Source organism: Tiliqua scincoides, chromosome 1 (genome assembly GCF_035046505.1).
Source record: "Tiliqua scincoides isolate rTilSci1 chromosome 1, rTilSci1.hap2, whole genome shotgun sequence".
Classification (NCBI taxonomy): Eukaryota; Metazoa; Chordata; class Lepidosauria; order Squamata; family Scincidae; genus Tiliqua; species Tiliqua scincoides.
In genome coordinates, this window is record NC_089821.1 from 198,773,100 (window position 1) to 198,796,740 (window position 23,641).

General features: G+C 44.3%; 1 protein-coding gene and 1 pseudogene across 1 annotated transcript; both read right to left on the reverse strand.

Annotated features, from left to right (window-relative positions):
• Window positions 1-1,965: 1,965 nt before the first annotated feature.
• LOC136635940 (amine sulfotransferase-like) lies at window positions 1,966-8,869 on the reverse strand. Its single transcript, XM_066611008.1, has 6 exons — window positions 8,728-8,869; window positions 7,380-7,588; window positions 4,870-4,996; window positions 4,101-4,195; window positions 3,048-3,225; window positions 1,966-2,087 (listed from the first exon to the last, which is right to left on the reverse strand). The coding sequence occupies exons 1-6, from the start codon at window positions 8,867-8,869 to the stop codon at window positions 1,966-1,968; spliced, it is 873 nt and encodes a 290-aa protein (XP_066467105.1).
• Window positions 8,870-12,567: 3,698 nt separating this feature from the next.
• On the reverse strand, window positions 12,568-22,240 carry LOC136635976 (amine sulfotransferase-like; annotated as a pseudogene).
• Window positions 22,241-23,641: the final 1,401 nt, after the last annotated feature.

Sequence of the window (23,641 nt, forward strand, 5' to 3'; positions counted from 1 at the left end):
AGACTATGGTATAAGCCTACAGCACCCGGTATTCCCAAGCGGTCTCCCATCCAAGTACTAACCAGGCCTGACCCTGCTTAGCTTCCAAGATCACACAAGATCAGGCATGTGCAGGGTAACAGTTGCTGCTTTGCGAGCTATGTGTGAGATGAGATAATGAGTAGGGCACTAGGACGTCATTGTATTAATAGCTTAGCTTGCTATTTTCTTTGCTGAGATGTACTCATTAAAGCTTTCTTTAAAGTTGGTAATGTCATCTCAGAGTGGCTCCATTCGGGATCAAAAGACCCCACTACAGTCGGGAAACTGGACCCCTGAAGCGTTGTGCAATTGTTTTGATTCCTGTCGTCTGGGGACAGACCCTATTGGATCAGAGTCAGCTACCCCTCTAACAGTTCCATTGACACTGATAGGAAACAGCTCTCAAGATTTCAGACAGAAAATCTTCTCTTTCCTACCTGGAGAACTTGGGAGCTTTTGCATGCTCTTCCAGTGAGCTATGTACCCTTGGTGAAAAAGAGGTGGGCAGGTGTGTCCCATGCCAGTGTACCTCCAACCTACCAGCTTGGGATGATTCATTCAGCCTCATTCGCAGTCTACCCTGGAGATCAGAGGTGAGGCAAATCTCTTCCAAGATTTCACACATGAAAATAGGGACCCTCTTGTAGTGCTCTGACTATATGGGTGATGAATAAGGGACTATTCACAGCTCAGGAGGCAAGACTGCCTGGAGTGGTATACCAGAGGTGGATGCAGGATAGGCAGGCCAGGAGCCCAAGGCTGCACTATAAGAGCCAGAAGTGGGGATAGCTCAAAAAGATGAGGGGGCCTGGGGGTTAGTTCTAAGGAAGAGCTACTGGGCCAGTGAAAGATCAGGAGAGATTATTGGATTTTATGGGAAGCTGGGAAGATTTTATGGGAAGCTGGGAAACCCCAAGCCTCCATGAAGGACAGGAGTGTTTCAATGGTCGGTTCTTCATAGGTGCTGCGATCACCTGTAGAGCCCCAAACTCTCCCTTTTGAGGGAGTTTCCTCCAAGTGTGGGTCTGGGTGAGGGTTGACAGATGACTGTCTAAGCCAGTTTCCCTTTCCATTGTTACATGATACTGTTACATGGTTTATTGTATATTTTATAAGCAGTAGTCACTTTGCAACTGCCTGTTTTCCATCAGATTAAAGGCCAGGAAAGTGTTTGTTAATTTAGTTAAAGATATACTAGAGTAGCATTTGCCCCGAGTATTGTTGGTCATTCACCATTCAAAATAAACAGCAGAAGTAACAGTGTGCAAGCTGCCCGGCCTGCCTACTCATACATTGGCACTAAATGGGCACATGTCCCCATTGCCCTCTGAAATCCAACTTCTGGCTACCCTTAGGAGATAAGACAAACCTAAAGAAGGAAAATGCTAGAACCTCTCACTCAACATTGTCAAGTGTTCCAAAAGGCAAAACTACAGAATAAACAAGTTAATTAACACAGAAAGATATGTGATACTTATGAGCATCAAACAGAAAGCACTGGATGCACATGCCTGATCTTGTCTGATCTTGGAAGCTAAGCAGCGTCAGGGCTGGTTAGTACTTGGATGGGACACCGCCTGGGAATACCGGGTACTGTAGGCTTATACCATAGTCTTTCGAGACTGAAGGTTGCCAACCGGATGAAGTTATTAAACTTGCTGACCTTGGGCCAGTTGCTTTCTAAAGCCACCCAATCCCTCACCCCACTGCAAACCCCAGATTTCTTGTGAGAAGATAGAAATGGGTAGGAATCCCATGGATGCTGCCCAGACAAAGGGCAGTTTACCTACATGGTATTACAACATTTAGAAAGCAATTCCCCATGTTTCAGAATTTGGTGTCACACAGTTCTAGCTAGGATTTCAGTCATCTTTATTTTGAATAATATGGCTGACATGTACACACTGCATATAAAAATGTTCCTCTTTCCAGCAGAGGGCATGCTCATAATTCATTGATATCCCAGCAAAACTTGAAGGGCAGCTTCTCCATCCTCTCCTTGAAAACACTGTCGAACCGTTCACTCTGGGCTACAGTCATTGCATTTTTCCAGTCTCCAACAGTACCTGGCCCAGAAGCAGAGAAAGAGAGAATAGATGTGTTCATGTGGATATCTAGAACTTCTATACTTGAAGGGGAGGGGAGGGAAATGCCAACATAGTGTCAAATAAAAGAACATAGTGTTTAAATCAAAGCAGTGTTCATGAGGTAATGTTTCCAGGCTGCTGGCTAAGACACAGGAAATTCTGTTGATCAATTATCAAGGGTGAAGCTTAGGGTTACTGACACAAGATCACAACAGGAATACTTTCACAGGTGGCATGAAAAGAGCCCCCAAAATAGTAGTGTTTGGATTTAATTTAGTACGATCCTGGTACCTCCTGGTACCTTCCCTAGGGTGCTGGGCTTTTCTCCTTACCACTGGAGGTAGGGTATGCACACTAGGAGGCATGAGAACCAAGTCAGTACAATACCACCTTTTCTAACTGTCTCCATCCTTGCCAGCTCAGGGACTCAGAGGAGATGTAGCTTGTGCCTCAGCAATTCTCGAGTTACTACAACCCCTGCCACTTCCTAAGGAGTCCTTTACAATAGTCCAGTTCTCCAGCCATGGAATAGGAAGAGAAAAAGAGAGTTGTCTGCTCAAGGTATTAACATTTCAGCTGCTCTTCCTGTCCTCAGTGGTTGGACAACCATATGATTCTCTGGACACTTCTAACCTACAACTCCATTGATTTTCCAATTGCTGGTGCATCCTGTTCTAGCATGAACCCCAGGTATCTGGGTACTGCATGGGAACAGAGGGCTGCCAAATCTGAGGCTGAGCCAAAAGAAGTAAAGGAGTTGGCCAATTCTCTGGCAGCTACCACCACTTCTTCTTTCACAGTCCCCATGTGCAACCTTGTTCAATTTAACAGAGAAGCCTCACAATAATTCCAATGTTGTTCATCTTGTTGGAATATGGGACTAGTGTTGGCTCTGTAATGACTGGGCAGTACTTCATATCTGAACCTGCATTCATTCACCTTTGCGAAGAAAGCGTCCTTTGCTTAAATCAATGATATCAGAAATGTTGTCATAGTTGCTTCTGTGATCCTGTCTCATTTTATCAAATGTAGCCTTGTCCACAACCTCGTCCACACACTCTTCAGTCAGCCTCTTTCCCAAGAAGTTGCATATTTTCAATATCGTGCCTCGCAGATCCTGAAATTGGACAAAGTCTTGAAGGCAAATAATCTACAATAGGGTATCATAGCCTAATAGCATACGACAAGAAAGAAAATTATTACTATTTCAGAGGCTGGGGATAAATTGTCCCTGAACTTTGCTCACTTCTTTGATGTCAGTTCCATAATGTAACATTCTCCATTTGGTGGTAGAGGTGAGGGGGGCACCAAATTGCCTCTGCATTCGTATGGATTACTTCCTTACATTTTCTAACTGCTTTAATGTTCTGGGATCCAAACAATCATGAAGGCTTTGAAAAAGGCTTGATGAAAGGCCAAAATAAAGGTGGTTTTTGTGTGTTGTTTAGAATGAAGCAAAGAACCCTATACTACCTAATTCTTCAGGTGATGATGCACCTGTGCCAACGGGGGGCACACTGAAACTCCTGGGGGGGTGTGTTTCAGGTCTCAGAGGTCTCCTTAATTAAGGGAACATTTTTCCCCTTGCCCCAGGAAATCCTCTGCTGCCTTGACAGGTCTACTCAGAACCGTGCAAGCTACTTTGCCAGAGAAAATCTGAATGGACCTGAGTAGATGGATCAAGGCCAAGAAGGGGGATATGCAATTGGTGGCACAGCTGCCACCAGTACTGCCCCATTCCTGGTGTTCACATGTGCATGCATGCGCACATGCACACACACACACCAGTCTTCACCCCGTACTTCTCATCCCCATGACAATGCATCCATGTTGGCATTCCCTCGGTGGCTGCATCATGCAGGTACGGCTGTTTGCCTGTTGTGGCCACACTTTATGGCGTGTCACTGCTGGCGATGACTGTAAAGCACTCGGCATTACCAGAACACTTGTTCGGAACACACAGAGGCCCAATCGGGTTGTGCCATGTCTTACCTTCTTCATTTCTTCATATGTGAGGAAGAGGATATTGAAGTCATTCCTGTGAGCATACCAGCCTTCAATGTGGTCCAACCATGAATCTCCTATTACTGGTAGGAGAGAAATAGTTTGGTATAAAACTTAGTGTCGATCTAAAGGCAAATAGGTGCAGTTACAGGCTTTGATGTAAGTTGCAGAATTCAAATTTCTCTCAGCCGCGACCGCGTTCTGAGGCCTGAGCTCCCCACACCTAATGCCCAGCAGCTGTAATTTGGGATTAAAAATACTGATCTACCTACAAGATATTTTGAAGGACATCTAAGGACTTTGGAGATGATGCATGTGCTGTGCTTTGAAGACATGGAATGAATGGTGATAAACTGAAAGAAACTGCCATCATTTCAGGCAGCCTTAATCGTGATAGCTAGACTGATGTGTCCACTTAGGACAGCTGAACACGTTGTGCAGCCTCATTACTTACTGACAACTGAAAGGAAGACTGCTCAGAAAAAGGAAATGGGTGAAAACTTTCTAGGAGTAGATGCATATCAAAGAACATATACAAGTGAATATGTCAGTTGGACAAACTGCACAGCATAGAGATAAATCTTTCTGCAGTCCGCTGGACAGCACTCCTCCTGATCAGTTTACGGGTTCCTCAGAAATAAGTGCTCAAGGACAAATTAACTCTGGCAAAATCATCTATGGTCCTTTCTCTTTCTCAAAGGAGAAAGCAAGCAGAGGAACAACAGAGCTTCGTCATGCAGTAGCCAACAATTCTTACCTTTCCCTTCTAAAAATCTCTCCATGAAAGTATCAAAGTCTTCTACATCTTCCAATTTCTTTGAAACTTTGGAAAAATGATAATAGGAGACCAAGACATCCTTTGGGTTTCTGGCCACATAAATAAGCTGCAGGAATTAAAAAATATATATTCTAATCACCATCCTTTTATATTAGTCAAAATCAGAGATTGGGGGAAACATTTTTCTTTTCTTGTTAGAGAAGATCTCACTCAGGTCACTGTTCTCACATTTACAAATCTCTCCTCAGTCCTTCAAAACTTGATTGTCAAAGGGCCCAATCATATCCAACTTCATAAGGCCAGTGAAGCCGCAGTGTGACCCTATGGTAACAAAAGAAACATTCCATTACCTTGAGAGGCATCCATGACTGCCCCCCACTGCAGGATGCAGCGCTTGCCCCATTGGTGTGGCTGCATCAGAGCTGGAAAGTTGGATAGGATTGGATTGCACCCAATGGCACCTCATTGCACCAGTATATACTGTTCCAGTTCTCCCTGATTTGGTCAATGCCTTTGTGACTCTTGGATTTCCCGTAATCTGCTTTTTTGCAACTGCCTTCCCCATTTCACGATTTACTTCCATTCAGTGGCACAGATAATGATTGTGTAGCCCGGTGCCAAGTTCAAAATATTGCCCTGGAAGTGATGTCACAACTGGAACTGACATCATGCCCAGGCTTTTTAAAAAGTGAAAGCTGGGAGGAACCCACCTCCTCCATCCAGCAGCTCACAACCCACTTTCTCTGCTGCTTCCCCCCGATCAGTGGCATAGCTAAGGCATATATCTGCTACGTGGGGTCAAAGAAGATTTTGTAGCCCCCCCCGCCCCCCAAAAAATAAAAAGTTATTGGTTCCATGCTGTATCATAATAACATCTCATTGGCACTCAGAACAATCAGTCTCATAGGTCTGTTTGGAGTTAAGCAAATCCCCTTTTTTCCACAAGGCAGTTATGTTTTCATTTTCTAGTTAATTGGCCATAACGTTTGATAGAATACAGATATTCCAGTGCTGTTTGTTTCACTGCATTCTGCATTAAATTACCTTTCCAATGATATATAACATGATGGTATTATTCATACATACCAAGATTTTCACAATTTTGATCACTAGTGTCAAGCTCAGCTTGTTGCCCCCCTAAGCTTGCTGCCCGGTGCAACTGCAACCCTCTGCACCTTCTTAGCTATGCCACTGCTTCCATTGAGAGAGCCAATAAATACTATCATTGAACAACACAAGAGCTGTGCCCCTATAGGATTCTGCTTTGGAAAATATGCATTTAGGAATCATTCAGGCTGGACAAATGGCATGGCTCATATTGATGCTAGCCAAACAACCTGTTCAAAAACAGCTTGTTGTACAGTCCTTTTGAACAGTCCTTTCAAATTCTACCATTTTGGGATGCTGGGGAACAAATTGCTAGAGCTCCTATTCTTGTCCATTTTTGCCCATGGGACTTTTATTCCATGGAATGGTAGCACATCATTTTAGCCTTCGCCCTGATACATCTTGTGCATCTTTTGTACATCTAGAGATTTTGTACATCTAGAGATTTATTATGAAGGTGAGTAAAATAGATAAACCAGCAGATATCCCTCTCATGCTGAAATGGTACAGCCCTGGAGAATTGTATAACATAGTTTTTCTTAGTCCCTGACAAACTGGAAACTATCTATTGACCCAATTAAAAGACTTTCCCCCCCATTCTATTGACCACCAGTTACATGATGCGACCATGCACAGCATGCTATGGTGAGCGCAACCAAGGAGACACCTCCAGGTAAGAGAACTTGTCCCTTACATCCGGGTAGACACCCTGGTGGACTTGGACCTATGCCAGCTCTCTAGCTGCTCTACATCCAAGAGAGTAAGGAGGTCACAGGGCTAAATTTGGGGGGATAGGATCTGGAGTCTGTGTATGCCACTGTGATGCTCCCCCTCCAGCCTGTTCCCCACCTAGTGCTCTCCCCTGAACTACTGTGTTACTCCCCCTGCCCTTCCCTCTCCCTTCTGGCTATGACTCCACTGTCTTAGCAGGACTGGTGTAGCTCCTAGAGCCCCTGCCACACATGCCTCTCTGCTTGCCATGTGTGGTGGCAGCTGGGGAGGACAAGACAGTGGCTGGCATTTTGTGTAGATGTGAAACAGGTTGCGCTACTTAAAGCAGTTGCACCAGTGCAAGTTTTATCAAAGCCGTGCTGCAGCAGGAACAGGTGAATTACTGTGCCCAAAGCAGCCCTATGCCCAAGGCTGATGAGACATCCACTACAACTCTGACCACTACGGAACTTTGAAAGGACAAGCACTGCGCCCAAACTACATATTTAGGGCAATGTGTGAGTTCTCCTTAGTTAAGAGTCTTTCATTCATACCAAAACGGAAAAGAAAGGGAGAAAAATAACATGAAATACTATCAATGGAACTGAAATGTTATGTTAGAAGAACAGAGAACAACAATTTAAATTTATAGAATTAGTGGCAGGACTTACTTTTGCTCTTCCACTCCGCAACCCCTTTGGAACTACAAAGTAGGGCAAATGAGTAGAAAAGAGACGAGGCGATGGCAGACTGATGTAATCTAACTTGTTGATATTGTATTCCAGCCATGGTACTCGGTCTATTAAGTTTGTGTTCTCAGTTCCATCTCGATGACCTTCATGATAAATCAAGCTCAAAATTTGTTGAGTCCATACAGTGCCTGTAATGAGAATATCATTCAGGTTATTTCAAACAATTGATGTAGAGGGTGCTTTAAGGAGAAACAGAAACCAAAACAGGTGCTTCTTTGCTCCAAAGAGCCAACAGTCTAAGCTAAAGTAGTGAAGGATACAACACAAGGAGATGGACAGCAAGCCAAGTCAGCACAGTCCCCTCTCACAGGTGACTGCCTGAGGCAGTACGGTATGGCACAGAGCTCTACCCTCTCAGCTTCACTCAGCACTAATTTCCTTCCTTGCCCACTTTCCAGCTCCACTCACTGCTCTTCCGCACAGTAGCACATGTGGATGCCCCCTGACCCTGCAGTGCAGTGGCAGTGGCTGCAGTGATGACAGTTAAATAGGGCCCTGGCTAGAGGCAGCTGGTGGTGACACGACAGAGGGGAGAGGGAGGAACAGAACACAGAGAGGGCAGGCAGCAGAAGGTGCATGTGGGCAGAGAGGAGAGATGGCAGTGGACAGGCCAGTTAGGTGCTGCCTAGGGTGCCACGGCACTGCTTGGCATGCCATGCCCTCCACTTGAGGCAATCACTTCACCTCGCTCATGGAAGGGTCCGACCTGAAGGCAAGAGTAGTAAAGGCCGAATGTCAGCAGCTGAAGTAAACATGTCCTTAGGTGTGAGTTCAGGGGTGAATGAAGAGGGCTACAGCCCAAAACGTGGTCAAAATTGTCATGTTGAGGCAGGAGCTGCACCTCAAGAAGTATGCCCATTCGAAAACATTGTTGTATTCCAATATGGGGTAGTACTAATAATAATGTAATAAAGTGAAATAGTGTCATGCACCACATTATCCACAATGGAAGTAGAAACGATAGAAGGAGACTGTGAGTTATCCGCCCAAAGTACCTTGATCAGCTGATTCACATCAAAGGTATTTCTTCCAAGTTTTGGAAGTAGCTTATGGTTAGGACTGAAAAGATCCATGATGGGCTCCAGTGTGGTAGGACTCTGGCAGGGTTGCTACATTTCTCTTCGTGTTGCTTCAGCTCTAACTCACATAAAACTGTGACTAAAGAAATCATTGTCTGAAAGTTCTCATGGAATGGCTAAAGGAAGTTAATACAGAAGGCGTTTATTACAGAAACAAAGAGAAGTCTGACTTACGCTTCCAGTCTTACCTGATTTGGGATATGTGACTAGGAACACATCGCTGTCTCTGATTTCAAAATCCTCCAGTGAATCTAGGTATTCAGGTGTAACCAGGTCTGTTACCAAATGTATCCCCTTGTATTTGAACAGGTACTTCTCTGATGGTTCCATCACTGACACCACTGGTACAGTGACAACAGTTCCTAGCATTATGAATTATGGTAGAATGAGTATTAAGAAAGGGCATGTATAAAAATCATTCTCCCTTGGTATTGAGGCATTCAATGTTCCTTCTCATGCAGTGTCAACCAAGTGCTGAAAATGGATTGACCTGAATGCAAACATCAATGCTATCTGTTTATAATAATAATAATAACAGATATTTATATACCGCCTTTCTTGGTCTTTATTCAAGACTTTATTCAAGGCAGTTTACATAGGCAGGCTTATCTAAATCCCTTATTAAATAGGGATTTTTACAATTGAAAGAAGGTTCTATCTTTCAAGAACCACTACATTCAGGTGTTTCATTCCGATCTGGCTTCACATTCTGGCCTCCATCCTCCCACGCTCAGAGCAGATGGAATAGCTCGGCTTCAGCTTGTCAGCGGTTTCAAGGTCGCACGGTTCCGGTGGCCTGGAACTGGCGACCTTGTGGATGTTATCTTCAGGCAGACGGAGGCTCTACCCTCTAGACCAGACCTCCTGCTCTGTTTCACTGCAAGGGCTTGCTGTAATTGATCATGTAGCTCTTGAGGTTCTTAAACTCTGGTTAAAGAATGATTCACATGATTTTGTGGACTTGTTTCATTTTGGGGGGAGGGAGTGTTTCATTTGCACCAAAGCCCATGAAACCACACACTGCCTTCTTACCACCATCTTTAGGTTAAAAGACTTACCTGTTTTGGATCCTCTCTTGATCATTTGAGAATGGGATACCTTTTATACTACATTTTCAAATAATACCACTTCCAACATTAGTGACAAATCTTCATGGATCATAAATACAGAGTGCCATTAATTCTGATAATCATGTAAGATATTTTCCAGTTATTATTTAAGGCTGCAGTCCTATGCACACTTTCCTCAGAGAAGTCCCATTGTACACATTATGGCTTACTTCTGAGTAGATATGCATAGGATTGTTTTCTAAATCAGCAAGATTATTCATTGAGAGATGCAATGTGATAGTAAACATTCTAGGTACAGTCCCAGAGACTCATCTAAACAGCAACAGCAACAATATTCCATTTCTTTTTCCAGGAAGTAATCAAGTCCATAACGGAGAAATTAGTTTGTTCTCAAAGAATAACCATGTCATGCTGTTGCAGCAAAAATGTAAGACTTCTGGCACCTTAAAACCAGTACAGCATACTTTAATGTGAACAACTTTTCATGTTGCCTTGAAAGATTCTGTCACAAGATTTTCTGTCATTATAATTCAGTAAAGCTCTTTCTGCACTAATATGTTTTGATGGAAGATGCTTACCTTCCAAGAGCTCCTTTAAACTGGTCAGAGAAACTTCTTTTGTTTCCTGGAATTTCTTAATCAGTCTATGGATCCTGACATTCAGATCCTCAAGCACAGGAACTTCTTTCTCGTACTTTCTGACTAGATGGGCCCTTTATACACCATCAGATATCTATTTGTAGGCAGTTCCTTAGTAAATCATTGATGCAAACTGATTCTAGTGCAAACACTTGAAATTAATGCTGGCCCTGTGATGCAACCTTTTTACACATACCTGACAAGTTTGTACAATTCATGCTGCTGAGCTGTGTCAAGAATGTCATGTGCCTTTTTCTTGCTCACAATTGGAATCAAATTGTTCAGAAGATGATGTGTAGAAGGCATGTTCAGGAGTGCAATCCTGTGTGCCTCTACTCTGAAGATCTATTGTGTTCAATAGAACTTACTCTCAGGTAAGTGCATACAGGTTGAGTCTCATTATTCCTTAGGGTTCCCTTCCAAGAACTTTTGGATGGCAAAAAATGCACTATATAGCAAATCAATTTAAAAAACAAAGGCTGCAATCCTAACCACACTTTCCTAAGAGTAAGCCCCATTGAACAAAATAGGACTTACTTCTGAGTAGACCTGGTTAGGATTGTGTCCAAAGTCTCTTGGTTCTGGCGATTTAAAAACAGCCTTGCTGACCTTTGTAATGCACAGAGTCAATCTGTCTCTCTCCAGGCGCTTAAGCTAGGAGGCAGCAATCCTTCCCCTTCACCAGGAGCCCCAGAGAGGGGGAAAGAATGGAGAAGGTGATAATCACTGCCATTTAGCCTTCTTTCACATGCTCAGGGGGAAGGGAGGAGTGAAGCCTGCAGAGAGAATGATTGATGGATTGTCAGCCGCCTGCCCTCTCTCACATTATTAAACTACTGTTTTCCTTTAATTTAAAGGGCCCTTCTCATCAGCTTTGAGATAAAAAAAATCTCTGGAATCTGTGGATACCTAGGTCATACCTGTAATCACTTGCATAACTGTCTCTGCAACAGTAAAAAGCAGTTTTTTAAACTGTGATTTTAAAGGGGTGCATTTTCCCCTTCTCCAGGGATCAGCACATTCCTTCTCATTTGCAGGGGACATTTGTGTTGAGTCAAATCCGTGTATAAAAAAATCTGTGTATAACAAGGCAGGACCTGTATAGAATTACAGTCTAAATAGACAAAAGAGAGTCAGACACTGTACAATGTGCTATGTGCACCCGGAACCCGGAATGTCTCCCTGCCGCCTTCTCCCCACCCTCCCCAGACCCTTGCGTCGGCCAACACAAGTCTCCCCTTTCGAGTTGGCGCCGACACTGGATTCAGCCTCCGCAGGCCGGCACGTGTGCCTGTGCTGGTCCAGCCGACTCTCGAGGAGGTGCAAATGTGCTTTTACGTGCTTTATTGCTTTACAGCAATATTGTTCAAATATTGAACAATTTGATTCCAAGTGTGAGCAAGAAAAAGGCACATGACATTCTTGACACAGCTCAGTAGCATGTATCATACAAATTTGTCAGATGTGTGTAAAATGGTTGCATCACAGTGCCTGCATTAATTTCAAGTGTTTGCACTAGAATCAGTTTGCAAACTGCATCTTATTCAATGATTTATTAAGGAATTGCCTTCAATTCAAATATCTGAATGGTGTGTAAAGAGCCCATAAAGTGGGTATAAAGGGTTAGGGTATAAAGTGTGATAAAAGAATATTTGGATGAGTTACATTACATCTTCAAAAGTTGGTATGGAACTTGTCATCTGAAAAATGATTGTAGTCCCAGGGATTTCTTCCTGGACAGAAATGTTCATGTGAACACTTTGCTATAGAAACCTTCTATATTGCTCAGAGTTCTATAACTGTGACCACACATCTAATAAGATCTATAGAGACGCAATATAAGAGAGTCACTATCTAGTACAGTTACAACTAATGATGTACCCCACATTATCCATCCAGTGCAGGAATCCCAGAAGGAAGGTTTCCCTTTAAATTCAGCCTTTAAATCAGAACTCGGTTTTGTTCACTGACAAGAAGCATGCCAGATGAAGACCTGCATTTGAACCTCCACATTTTTTAACAGTTATTTAAACCGTATTTATTCTGTCTTTCCACCCAAATGAATTCATTTGTCAATGAAGCTTGCTGACCATGGCCAGTCGCTATCTGTCAGCCTAAGCTACACAACACCTCACCCCAATTGCACCTCACCCCAGATTTCCTATAAGAAGAAGATACAAGTGTGTAGGAAGTTATAGATGCTGACCTGATTTCTCCAGGCAATGGGCAGGGTACCTAAAGGATAGCACTATATTCAGAAAATAATTCCCCATGTTTCAGAATTTGAACCTACATTGCTCTAGCTGAGATTTCAGTCATCTTTATTTTGAACAAGTATGGGTACACACTGAATATATCAATGTTCCTTTTTCAGCTGAGGTCAGGCTCATAATTCATCTCTGATATCCCAGCAAAACTTGAAGGGCAGCTTCTCCATACTCTCCTTGAAAACACTGTTGAACTGTTCACTCTGGGCTACAGTCATCAGGTTTTTCCAGTCTCCCAACATTACCTGGCCAGGAAGCAGAGAAAGAGAGAGAATAGCTAGGTCAACATGAATATCTAGAACTTCTGTATTTTAAGGGGAAGGAAATACTAGCATAGTACCAAAACCCCCAGTGTTCCAGAACCCCTAGTGAATTAAAAATAAAAATCAGTGGATACCAAATTAGTGGAAAAATAGCATTAAAAACCCACTTCCAGGTTTCTTGCTCTTCCATTGTCACCCCAGAATGCACCGGTATAAATGCAATACCACATTCAACCGCTTAGATGAGGTGAATAATAGAATCTATTGGAATGAAATTATAGTTATTTAACAGTGTGACAGTAGGAATTTGGATTTTGATGCTTTTTTCCTTGTTCCAAAGCATTTAAAAGTGGACCACAGTAACAGTGGTGAGTCAAATCAGTGGATACCAAATCAGTGGATACCAAGGTCCCACTTGTATTCATGAGAAAAAGTTTCTAAGTTGATGGCTAAGATGGGAAATTATGTTCCTCGACTATCAAGGAAGAGGCTTAGGGTTTCTAACTAGGCATGAAATCACTAAAGGAGTATTTGCACAGGTGCCGTGAAAAGGAACCAATACTGTCAGTGTCTAGGTTTACTTTTGTACAATCCAAATGTCTCCAACTTCCCTAGGGGGCCTGAAGTGGTGGTCTCCTTCCTGTTGTAGGGAGGTATGCACACTAGCAAGGATGACATCCAAGTCACCTCAGGGTATACCCCACTTCTTCTTGCTGGGTTGCAACCTCTTCTTGCTATGTTGCCATCTGGCGTGCTCAACAGGAAGAGGAGAAAGCAGTTTGTGACCCAGCAGGTTCTTGAGTCACCACTGCAGTTGCCGCTTCCCACTGATTCCTTACAGCTGTCCAATTCTCCAGCAGCCAAGGAAGGGGAAGAGAAAGAGAGAATCAACATGTCTGCTTTATCCCCTTTCCCTGTCCCCATTGGCTGGACAACCACATGATTCTCTGACCTAACCTACAACTCTATTGATTTTCTAGTTGCTGTTGCTTCCAGTTCTTGGATGGACTCCATTTGTCTGGGTACTGCATGGGAACAGAAGGCTGGCAAATCTGAGGCTGAGCCAAAAGGAGTAAAGGTGTTGGCCAATTCTCTTGCAGCTACCACCACCTCTTCCCACAGTGTCCATATGGAACCTTGTTGTATTTAACAGAGAAGCCTCACAGTCATTGCTATGTTTATGATGAGCTGTTGTCCATCATGCTGAAATATAGAACTAGTGTTGGCTTTGTAACAACTGGGTGCTACTTGAAATGTAGATCTCCATTCAATCACCTTTGCGAAGAAAGCGTCCTTTGCTTAAATCAATTAAATCAGAACTAAAGTTCTCATAGTTATTTCTGTGATCCAGTCTCATTTTATCAAATGTAGCTTTGTCCACAACCTTGTCTACTTCCTCTTCAGTCAGCCTCCTTGCCAGGAAGTTGCATATTTTCAGTACAGTGCCTTGCAGATCCTGAATTGGACAAAGTTTTCACAGCAAGTCAGTTACCATGGTGTTATATTACATAACCTAAGAACACAGAACAAGAAAGATAATGAACAATATCTCAGAGGTTGAAAGTTCAATTGGCAGTGAACTTTGCTTGTGTACTTGATGTCAGTTGTATAGCGTAACATTCTCCACTTGGTTTGCCTGTTGAATTGCTGTTGAATATCCTTGCATATGGGTTACTTCATCAACTTTTCCAACTGCTTCTATGTTCCAGGATCCAAAGGATCCTGAAGGCTTTGGAAAAGGCTTGGTTGAAGGTCAAAATAAAGATGGTTCTTGTATGTTGTTTGATATGAAGTGGAGAGCCTCATTCTCCCCAGCTCCTCTGGCTTCAGTCCAGTTGCACCAATGGCTGAGGGGGGTAGTGGTTTTGGGTCTCAGAAGCCTTCTCCATATAGAACATTTTTTCCTCTGTTGCCGTGATGGGTGTACTCAAACCTGCTCAAGTTACTTGAGACCTGCTCAAGCTGGAGCAAATCTGAGTGGACCAAGGTGGATCAAGGCAGTGACACGCAGTGAAATCTAGGTCTGGGGAGGTAATAAACACTCACTTTCCCCCTCCCTCCAGAAATAAAGGATAGCTCAGTACAGGCCCCCTGAAGCAACCGAAAAGCTGCTGTACAGAGCAGTTGTTCGTGCAGGTTCCCTTTTCATGGCTTTTTTTAAACATAAGAGAAGCAACTCTTCCCTCTACCTCCTCAGAGCTTGCTGATGCAGGCATCCTGCTATTTTTGGATTGGAAGCCTGCTGCCATGCTTTTTTTTAAAAAAAAACAAAACTGGAAGACACCCATGATTACAGCCTAACCGGTTCAAAGCAACTCTTCCTGATGCCAGTGGTGACCTGCCAATTCCTGTGCCCTGGGGCAAAGGTCCGTGATGGCACCCTCCAAGCAGGATGTCATGGGCCTCCCACGCACAAATCCCCCCCCCCTGGCTTACCTGATGCTTACGGAACCTCGCACGATCGTAGACTGTGTTAGGGAAGCTTCCTGAGGTTTTAAACTGTGCTTCCAGAAAAAGTTTCCGACCCTGTTGGGAGCCTCAGATAGGCTTCCACAGGGTCCTAAAAGCTCAGGCCCAGGGCATTTGCCCCATTGTCTATAATGGGAGGTCCGCCACTGCCTGATGCCTCCCCAAAGACTGATGACACAAGATCTGTCTTTTTTATTTTTGGGCAATGGAGGTAGCTCTCCCTGGTGGCTTTAACTCCACAAGCATCCCTGCCTGTTTTGTCCCTTGTAAGTCACCATAGTGACTGAGCTGATCAGTAGCTCTGCTTGTTCCTTCCGTGTTTGTGTTTGTGTTGCTTTAAAGAGACAGAGCAGAAAGGAGCAGCTTCAGAAAGGCAAAATGTACATTTTTGTTTTTTAAAACTTGCTGTGTTAAGTGAGGTTCTGCCTCCCCTGCCGTCCCTGACTGCACCTCACTGGATCAAGGCTGGGAAGGGGATTATGAAATCAGTGGCATTGCTGCCACTGTAATTGCCCCCTTACCACCTTGATACACACACATACTTCCACCCCAGTCTCTGCTCTGTTCCTCCTCAAACCCCCACCATTCCTCCCACCCGCTGGCCACCCCCACACCAACATACTGACACTGGGGTTCCCACAGCAACTGTTGCCAGTTGTGCGGGACATTGGGGTTCCCACAGTTGTGCAGATATAGCTGCTTACCTCTTGTGGTGGCAGCCAGTCTGCCCTTTACAGCACATCACTGTTTGTCATGGATGTAAATGCTCTGCATCAGCAGAATACACAGAGGCCCAATAGGATTGGCCAGAAATACTTGTGCCGAGTCTTACCTTCTTCATTTCTTCATACGTGAGGAAGAGGATATTGAAGCACACCAGCCTTCAGTGTGGTCCAGCCAGGACATATATGCTACTAACAGGAGATAAGTTGTTTGGATATCAATGTTAGTGCAGATCTAAAGGCAAATTGGTATAGTTAGAGGCTAGGATATAAGTTGAGTAGTTTAAAGCAGAGGCCTAGCTAGGTCATTTGACACCCAAGGCCCATAAATTTTTGACACCCCCCCCCCATGCAAATGACAAAATTATTTTCAGTAATAGTCATGACATGAAGTGAATAATAATAATGACCAGAAGATTTCCCCACAAGCAGGGGATGAGTGCCCTCCCCTGCGGTTCCTCCCTTGCACATAATACTCAGTGACATACTGATCCTGCATCCAGAGGTTCACGTAGCCATCATGGTTAATAACCACTCATGAAAATTGAATAAGGTCACCCTAGGACTAGATGCAGAACGAAGAACATTTTTAGCGGAGTCCAGCAGGTCAGGGTGGCATGTGCTGCTCTGGGGTTGCCGAACCTTGGGGGGGGGGGCGTTTGGTGACCCCAAGCGCTGGAGGCACCACTGGGATGGAAGCTCTTGGACTCCTGGGAAATTCAGCCCTGAGCAATAGAGGTCTCAGACATGGAAAAGAGGGAGGTATTTCCAACCCCCGCAGTTCTCCTCCCTAGCCACGCTCCTGCTCAGCACTCACAGGCATGCTGGCTTATCTCCAGCTGGGCTGCCTCGCCTGTATGGGCTGTCATCACTGGCCTGCCCTGGCGCTTTATATGGGCAACCCTGTGCTTATTGATTGCCTCCTTATCCCCTGACCCCTCTCCTGTTATTTGGCCCATCCTCTCATCATCCTGGCTTCTCCCTTGCATTCCCTTGGCCCTGGGTGTACCTCCCTTGCATTCCCTCGGCCCTGGGTGCCAGCGTTGGCCTCCTCTAAGTTCATGGAGTTCAGGTAGTGGAAGCTAATGACACCTTCTTAGAAATGCGTGTGGAAGAGGCAGTCCTCTGTTGCTGAGGCCCAAAATCGCTCCAGAAGACTCTGCAGTGGATATGTCAGTTTAGTCTGAGAAACATTTCAGTCTAGTTATCTAAGAGCATAGGGAGAAATGTTTCAACAGTCTGCATGGTGGCTCTCCTCCTGATCAGTGAATGGTTTCCCCAGAAGTAAGTGAACAAGAGCAAATTAACTCTGGCAAAGTCATCCCTGGTCCTAGAACCTATTCAGGTTTTACCAGCATTTATTGAAATGCACATTCACAACTAGCACTACATTATCAAGAATAGATATGTTGATTTTTGCAGCTGGTGTTCTTCTATCACAAGACCAAATGACATCGATATAAGATGTGATGCATCTTTAAGGAAGCTAAATAGTAAACTGGGCAATATGGTGACTAAGAGTGACAAGGAATATAATGGCTTGTTCCCACACAAGAATCACATCAGTAGGCTGAATTCATCATTGCGGGTTGTGTTCCTGGAATGTGCAGTGAATTAATCAGCACACAAAACAGGGAAAAGAGAAACAATTTTGGCAGCTCTCAAAGAAAGAAGTGCCAGGCAGGGCTTGAAGAAAAGCAGTCAGCTGAAAGAAACTGAACAAGAAAAACCCATTCAACATGTTGGGACAAGTGCTCCAGAAAAACGGAAGCACAGTTTCCAACCCTGTTTGGGAGCCTCAGATTTTTAAACCCCCTCTCCCCCCCCCCCCCCCGGCCATGTCTGTGGCTGCCCTAAGCTCACATTAAGGCCCAGGCAGGACCCTTAAGGTTCTGTCCTGGATAGCTTGCCTTAGCCAACCAAGGCAGGCCCAACTGAATAGCCAGCACAGGACCTCCCTGCAACCATACAGTTTTATTTGATTATGAACGGAATCTCTTTTGGAACTAACAGTAGTTGCACCAGTGCAAGTTTTGTCAAAACCATAATGCAGCAGGAACAGTTGAAATACTGGGCCCCCAAGCACTCTACGCCCAAGGCTGATGAGACATCCACTACATCTCTGACCACTATGGAACTTTGAAAGGACAAGCACTGCAGCCAAACTACATATTTAGAGCAATGTGTGATTTCTCCTTAGTTAAGAGTCTTTCATTTATACCAAAACGGAAAAGAAAGGGAGAAAAATAACATGAAATACTATCAATGGAACTGAAATGTTATGTTAGAAGAACAGAGAACAACAATTTAAATTTATAGAATTAGTGGCAGGACCTACTTTTGCTCTTCCACTCTGGAACCCCTTTGGAACTAAAAAGTAGGGCAAATGAGTAGCAAAGAGACGAGGTGATGGCAGACTGATGTAATCTAACTTGTTGATATTGTATTCCAGCCATGGTACTCGTTCTATTAAGTTTGTGTTTTCAGTTCCATCTCGATGACCTTCATGATAAATCAAGCTCAAAATTTGCTGAGTCCATACAGTGCCTGAAATGAGATTATTCAACTTTTCATACCACTAATGTACATTGTACTTTAAAGAGTAACATAAGCCATAGCAGAAGGTTCTCTGCCCCAAAGAGCCAACATTCTAAACTAGGGATGGCCAACCTACAGTGTGCCACTTTTTATGCGGAGAACCTTGAATGTGCCACTTCACTATAATGTCACTTTTAGCAATTACCACAATAGATAAATTGATCCTCCAAGTGCCAGGGCAGTATATCTCCAAATGCCAGAAGGTACACAGGTACACAACAAGAAACAGGGGAGGATTGGTGCCTATTTGGGGCATTCCAAAAGTATTTGACTGACCGCAGGTGAGGCCAGAACGGTGGCTCTCATGGACCTTTAGTCCAGGTCAGCAGAACATGTTCGGGGTCCATCACACCTCTGCACAGCACAGCCATCCTCCCTCTACCTGCCCACCTTCTCATCCTCTTAGTTAAGATCTCTTTGCAGATGATCTTAGTGAATATTTTCCTGAAGATGGAATCTCTGCCCAGGTGGCATTGCTCATCTCATGGGCCATCTCTGCACTGCCCCACTCGACCCCCATGGCCTTCTACAGCCCTCCCCATACCTCTTCAGCACTCCACCAGTAGCAGCCTTCTTGGGTAAGCTAGTAACCCACCAGATAGCAGAAGGCAGGTCACTAGCATCTGACCCACTGGCTTTCTCTCCTGTCCATCATTGTTTTCCTTCCTTTCTGCCCATTTTCCAACCAGAGCAAATCAAGCAGAGTAGGTGTGGCTGCCCTGAGTGCACCCATTGCAGCGATAGAATTTTGGAAGTGTGCTGTAGAAGGAGGAGCTAAGAAATAAAGCAAACCATAAACTACTGTGGCTCTTTTGTTGCTCTTATTTAAATGTTTTTCAAAAAGACATGGCGACTTTGTGCTTGCCACTTGGAAAGTGTCCACTAGTGGCACATGTGATATGGCTTGGCCACCCTTTGTCAAAATGATAACAGTGAAGTTCACAACACAGGAAGACAGAGAGCAAGCCGAGTCGGCACAGCCCCCTCCTGCAGGTGCCTGATGCAGCATTTTATAGCACTCTGCTTCGCTCAGCACTCACAGCCCAATCCCATCCACACTTTCCTGGGAGTAAGCCCCATTGACTCTAATGGGACTTACTTCTGAGTAGACATACATAGGATTTCCTCCATGCCCTCTTTCCAGCACTACTCACTGCGGTTCCCCACAGCACCACATGCAGCTGCCCCGACCCTGAAGTGCAGTGCCAGTGGCTGTGATGCTGCCAGTTATGTAGGGTCCTGGTAGAGACAGCTGGTGGTGAGGTGAAATACAGGTGAAATACAGAAAACAGAGTGGGCAGGCAGTGGGTAGGCTGGGTGGGTGGTGCCCATGGCTACATGGCACTGCTTGGCATGCCACGCTCTCCATTTGAGGCAACCATTTCACCTTGTCCAAGGGAGGGTCGGGCCTGATATCAAGAGTAATAAGGGCTGAACTTCAGCAACTGCAGTAACATGTCTTTAGGGGTCAGTTCAGTGGTGGATGAAGAGGGCTAATTGAGCAGAAATTGCAATGTTGAGGCAGGAGCTGCAAGACAAGGAGTATGTCCAACTCTAAAGCATTGTTGTATTTCAATATGGCATAGTATTAATAAAAATAAACAAAGTGAAATAATGCCATACACCACATTATCAATGGAAATAGAAATGATAGTAAGAATCCATAGAAGGAGAACGTGAATTGTCAGCCCAAAGTACTTTGATAAGCTGATTCACATCTCAGGCATTTCTTCCAAGGTGTTCTGGAAATCGTTTCTGGTTGACATGTTTGTTGTTGGGGCTGAAAAGATCCATGAAGGGCTTTGATAGGGTAAGGCAGAGTTAGATGTAGCAACTTATCTTTGTGTTGCTTCTGCTCCTAATCACATGCTCAGTGGTGTCACTAGTGGAGTGGGGTGTGTGTGGGCCGCACTGGGTGGCACACACGGGGGAGTGACGCCACTAGTAACTACAAATCATGGTTTGTAGGAATAATACCATCATATTATATACCATTTGCTGTGTAATTTACAATGTAATGTAATGAAAAAAACTGGAATGAAATATCTCCATTCTATCAAAAGTTATGGCCAAAAAACCAGAAAACAAAAATGCAACTGTTTTATGTAACAAAAAGTACATTTTCTTAATTCAAAACAGACCAATGAGACTGATTGTTCGAAGAGCCAATGAGATGTTATTATGACACAGCATGGAACCAATAAGGTAGTAGTAACGTTACACCCTGGGGGGGCACCACGAGTGACCAAAATTGCTTAAATTGCAGTTTATAGTAATAATACCATCATGCTATATATCAATCGATGTGTAATTTCATGCAGAATGCAATAAAATAAACTGTGTTGAAATTTCTGTGTTCAACCGAAAGATCTAACCAAAAATCCAGCAGGGGTGGAAGGCCCATCATGGGAGTGATGTGCTGGGCTCCTGCCCCGGGTGACGCGAATCCTACTGACGCCACTGCACATACTGTCCTACTTAAAACACATGTGACACAAAACAGTGACTAAAGAAATAATTGTCTAAAACTTGGCACTGAAAGACTAAGGGATGTTAATACAGAAGGTTTTAACTACAGAAACAAATAGAAATCGGTTTTTCTTTCAGGAAAATCCTTTCAGTCTTACCTGATTTAGGATACGTGACTAGGAACACATCGCTATCTCTGATTTCAAAATCCTCCAGTGAATCTAGGTATTCTGGTGGTCTGGTTGGTCTAGGTCAGGGGTGCTCAATAAGTCGATCCCGATCTACCAGTCGATCGCCAGGCAAAATGAGTCGATCACAGGCTTCTCTCCCGTCCACACATCCCTGGGAGTGAGCTCCCTGGGAGTGAGCTCCTGTCCACGCATCCCTGGGAGTGAGCCCCATTGACTCTCCTGGGGATGACTTACCTTTCTCCTGTTTTTGTACTGGTATGTATGGAGATCTGCCCCCCCCCAACTTCCATCTGTTGGTTCTTTGTGCAAGGGGTTTTGCACTGGTCTTGCTGTGATGTCTATATAGAGATATTCCCTCCCCCACACCTTTCCCTTGTTTTTGCACTGGTCTGTATAGAGATCTGCTCCCCCTCCCCACTTGTATTGGAATCAAGGAAGATCTGGTGAGGAGGTAGATGTGGTGTCAGCAGTGGCCCCTTTAAGGGTAAGGCCTGGGCATCCAGCAGAGTGTGCTGCACAGCTGCAGCCACTTGACGGCAATAGGGCCCTCAGGGATATAAGAGCACCTGAGGCAGGAAGGGCTCCACTTATTTATGTGAGTCAGCCTTTTCCTACATGAAGATCTTTAAGTCCAAGTACCGGTCCACCATGACTGATGAACATTTGGAAGTGTGCTTGAAGCTGGCTGTCAGCAGCTACTGTCATCCTTGGCTGATTCACTTCAGTGCATCAAAGTAGACTCAAGTAATTACAAAAAATGTTTATAGTTAATTCTGTTGTGTTGTGCAATATTGGCTCATGCGGTTATGCAAGGTACACCAACATACATTGTACACATAAATGTTATATGTTATGATGGCGTGAACATTGTAAAAAAACTGTGGTAGATCTCCGGGCCTTGCTGGGTTTCAAAGTAGCTCTCGAGCCAAAAAAGTGTGAGCACCCCTGGTCTAGGTGGTCTGGTTGGAAGTAAACTCCCTTGTATTTGAACAGGTACTTGTCTGGTGGCTCCATCACTGAAACTGGCGACTACAGTTCCTAGCATTATGAGTCATGGTAAAATGAGTATCAACGGAAGGAATGTATAAAAATCATTCCCCCTTGGTATTAGAGGAAGCCAATGATACTTTGCATGCATTGTGTCAACCAAGTGCTGGAGACTGATTTTTTGGAAAGCAAATGTTTAGTTCACTTCAAGGGCTTTCTGTAATGGATGGGTGTAACAGAAGTGCCCTTCAGATACCTAAAATCAGGTTTAAAAAGAATGATTCACACGATTTGACAGACCTGTTGAACTTTTTTGGAAGTTTGCAACCAAGTCCATGAAATGCTTCACACACTGCCTTCCTACCACTACCTGTGGCCAAATGAACCGCAGTCTGTTTTGGCAGTTTGGGCCTAGTTTGGGCAGTCTGGCCCTGGATGTGGAATGAATAGCACTTGGGGGACCCATCCTTTATCTCCTTACCTATCATCCTAACTTTGGCCACCAGGCTTGCCCAACTACTACATTACGCACATGTTGCTTGTGCTGACATGCACCACAGCCACTACCTCCTCCCCAGCACTATCTACTAGTTTATCCAAATGAGACATGATATCTGCAACCTTCACATCAAGCAGGCAGGTCACCCTGAAGTCCAAACATCCATCGCAACCCTCCTCCTATGTTCTTGACTACTCTTATGGTCTATGTTCTTGACTACAGAAATGTTTGCTTTCACGCTGCCAAATGCATTGCATGTGTTCCCACTGTGTCTGTGGGCCGTTCTGCTGACAAATGCTCTTTCTGTCAGTGGAAAGTCCACAGAGCTTTGGACTTCAAACCCCATGTCCTGCAGCAACCTTTCCTGTTCAAGTTGAAGGATGGCAGTGTGGGCTTTTCTGCTGACAAATGCTCTTTCTGTCAGAGGAAAGTCCACAGAGCTTTGGACTTCAAACCCCATGTCCTGCAGCAGCCTCCCCTGTTCAAGCTGAAGGATCTTGTCAGCTCTGCTCCCATAGACTGCTGCAGTAGCCGCCTTTCAGGAGTTCAGTTCCTCCTTTAATTGTTCTTCGCTCTTCCTTCAGTATCAGCATGTATGCTACAAGGGTTTACACTTATCCATACTGCAAGACATTATCCAAGATCTTGATATAAGGTCTGGGAATGGTGGAGGAGGAGAGGAGCAAGTCCTGGACCAAGACCACAGCAAGATTTACTTCCCATTTTACCCAATAGATAGCCTTTCCTCTGCTTTCAGCTCAGGATCGCATAAAGGATTAAAAGAAAGGGAATAGAAAGAAACTAGCAGAGATCACTGCCAAGCCCCTTTTATCCTTCCATTTTTTCATAATACTGATTATTTACTCTATATTCTGTAGTTATTTATTCTGCAACTGCCTGCTTTCCATTGCTTTAAAAGCCAGGAAAGA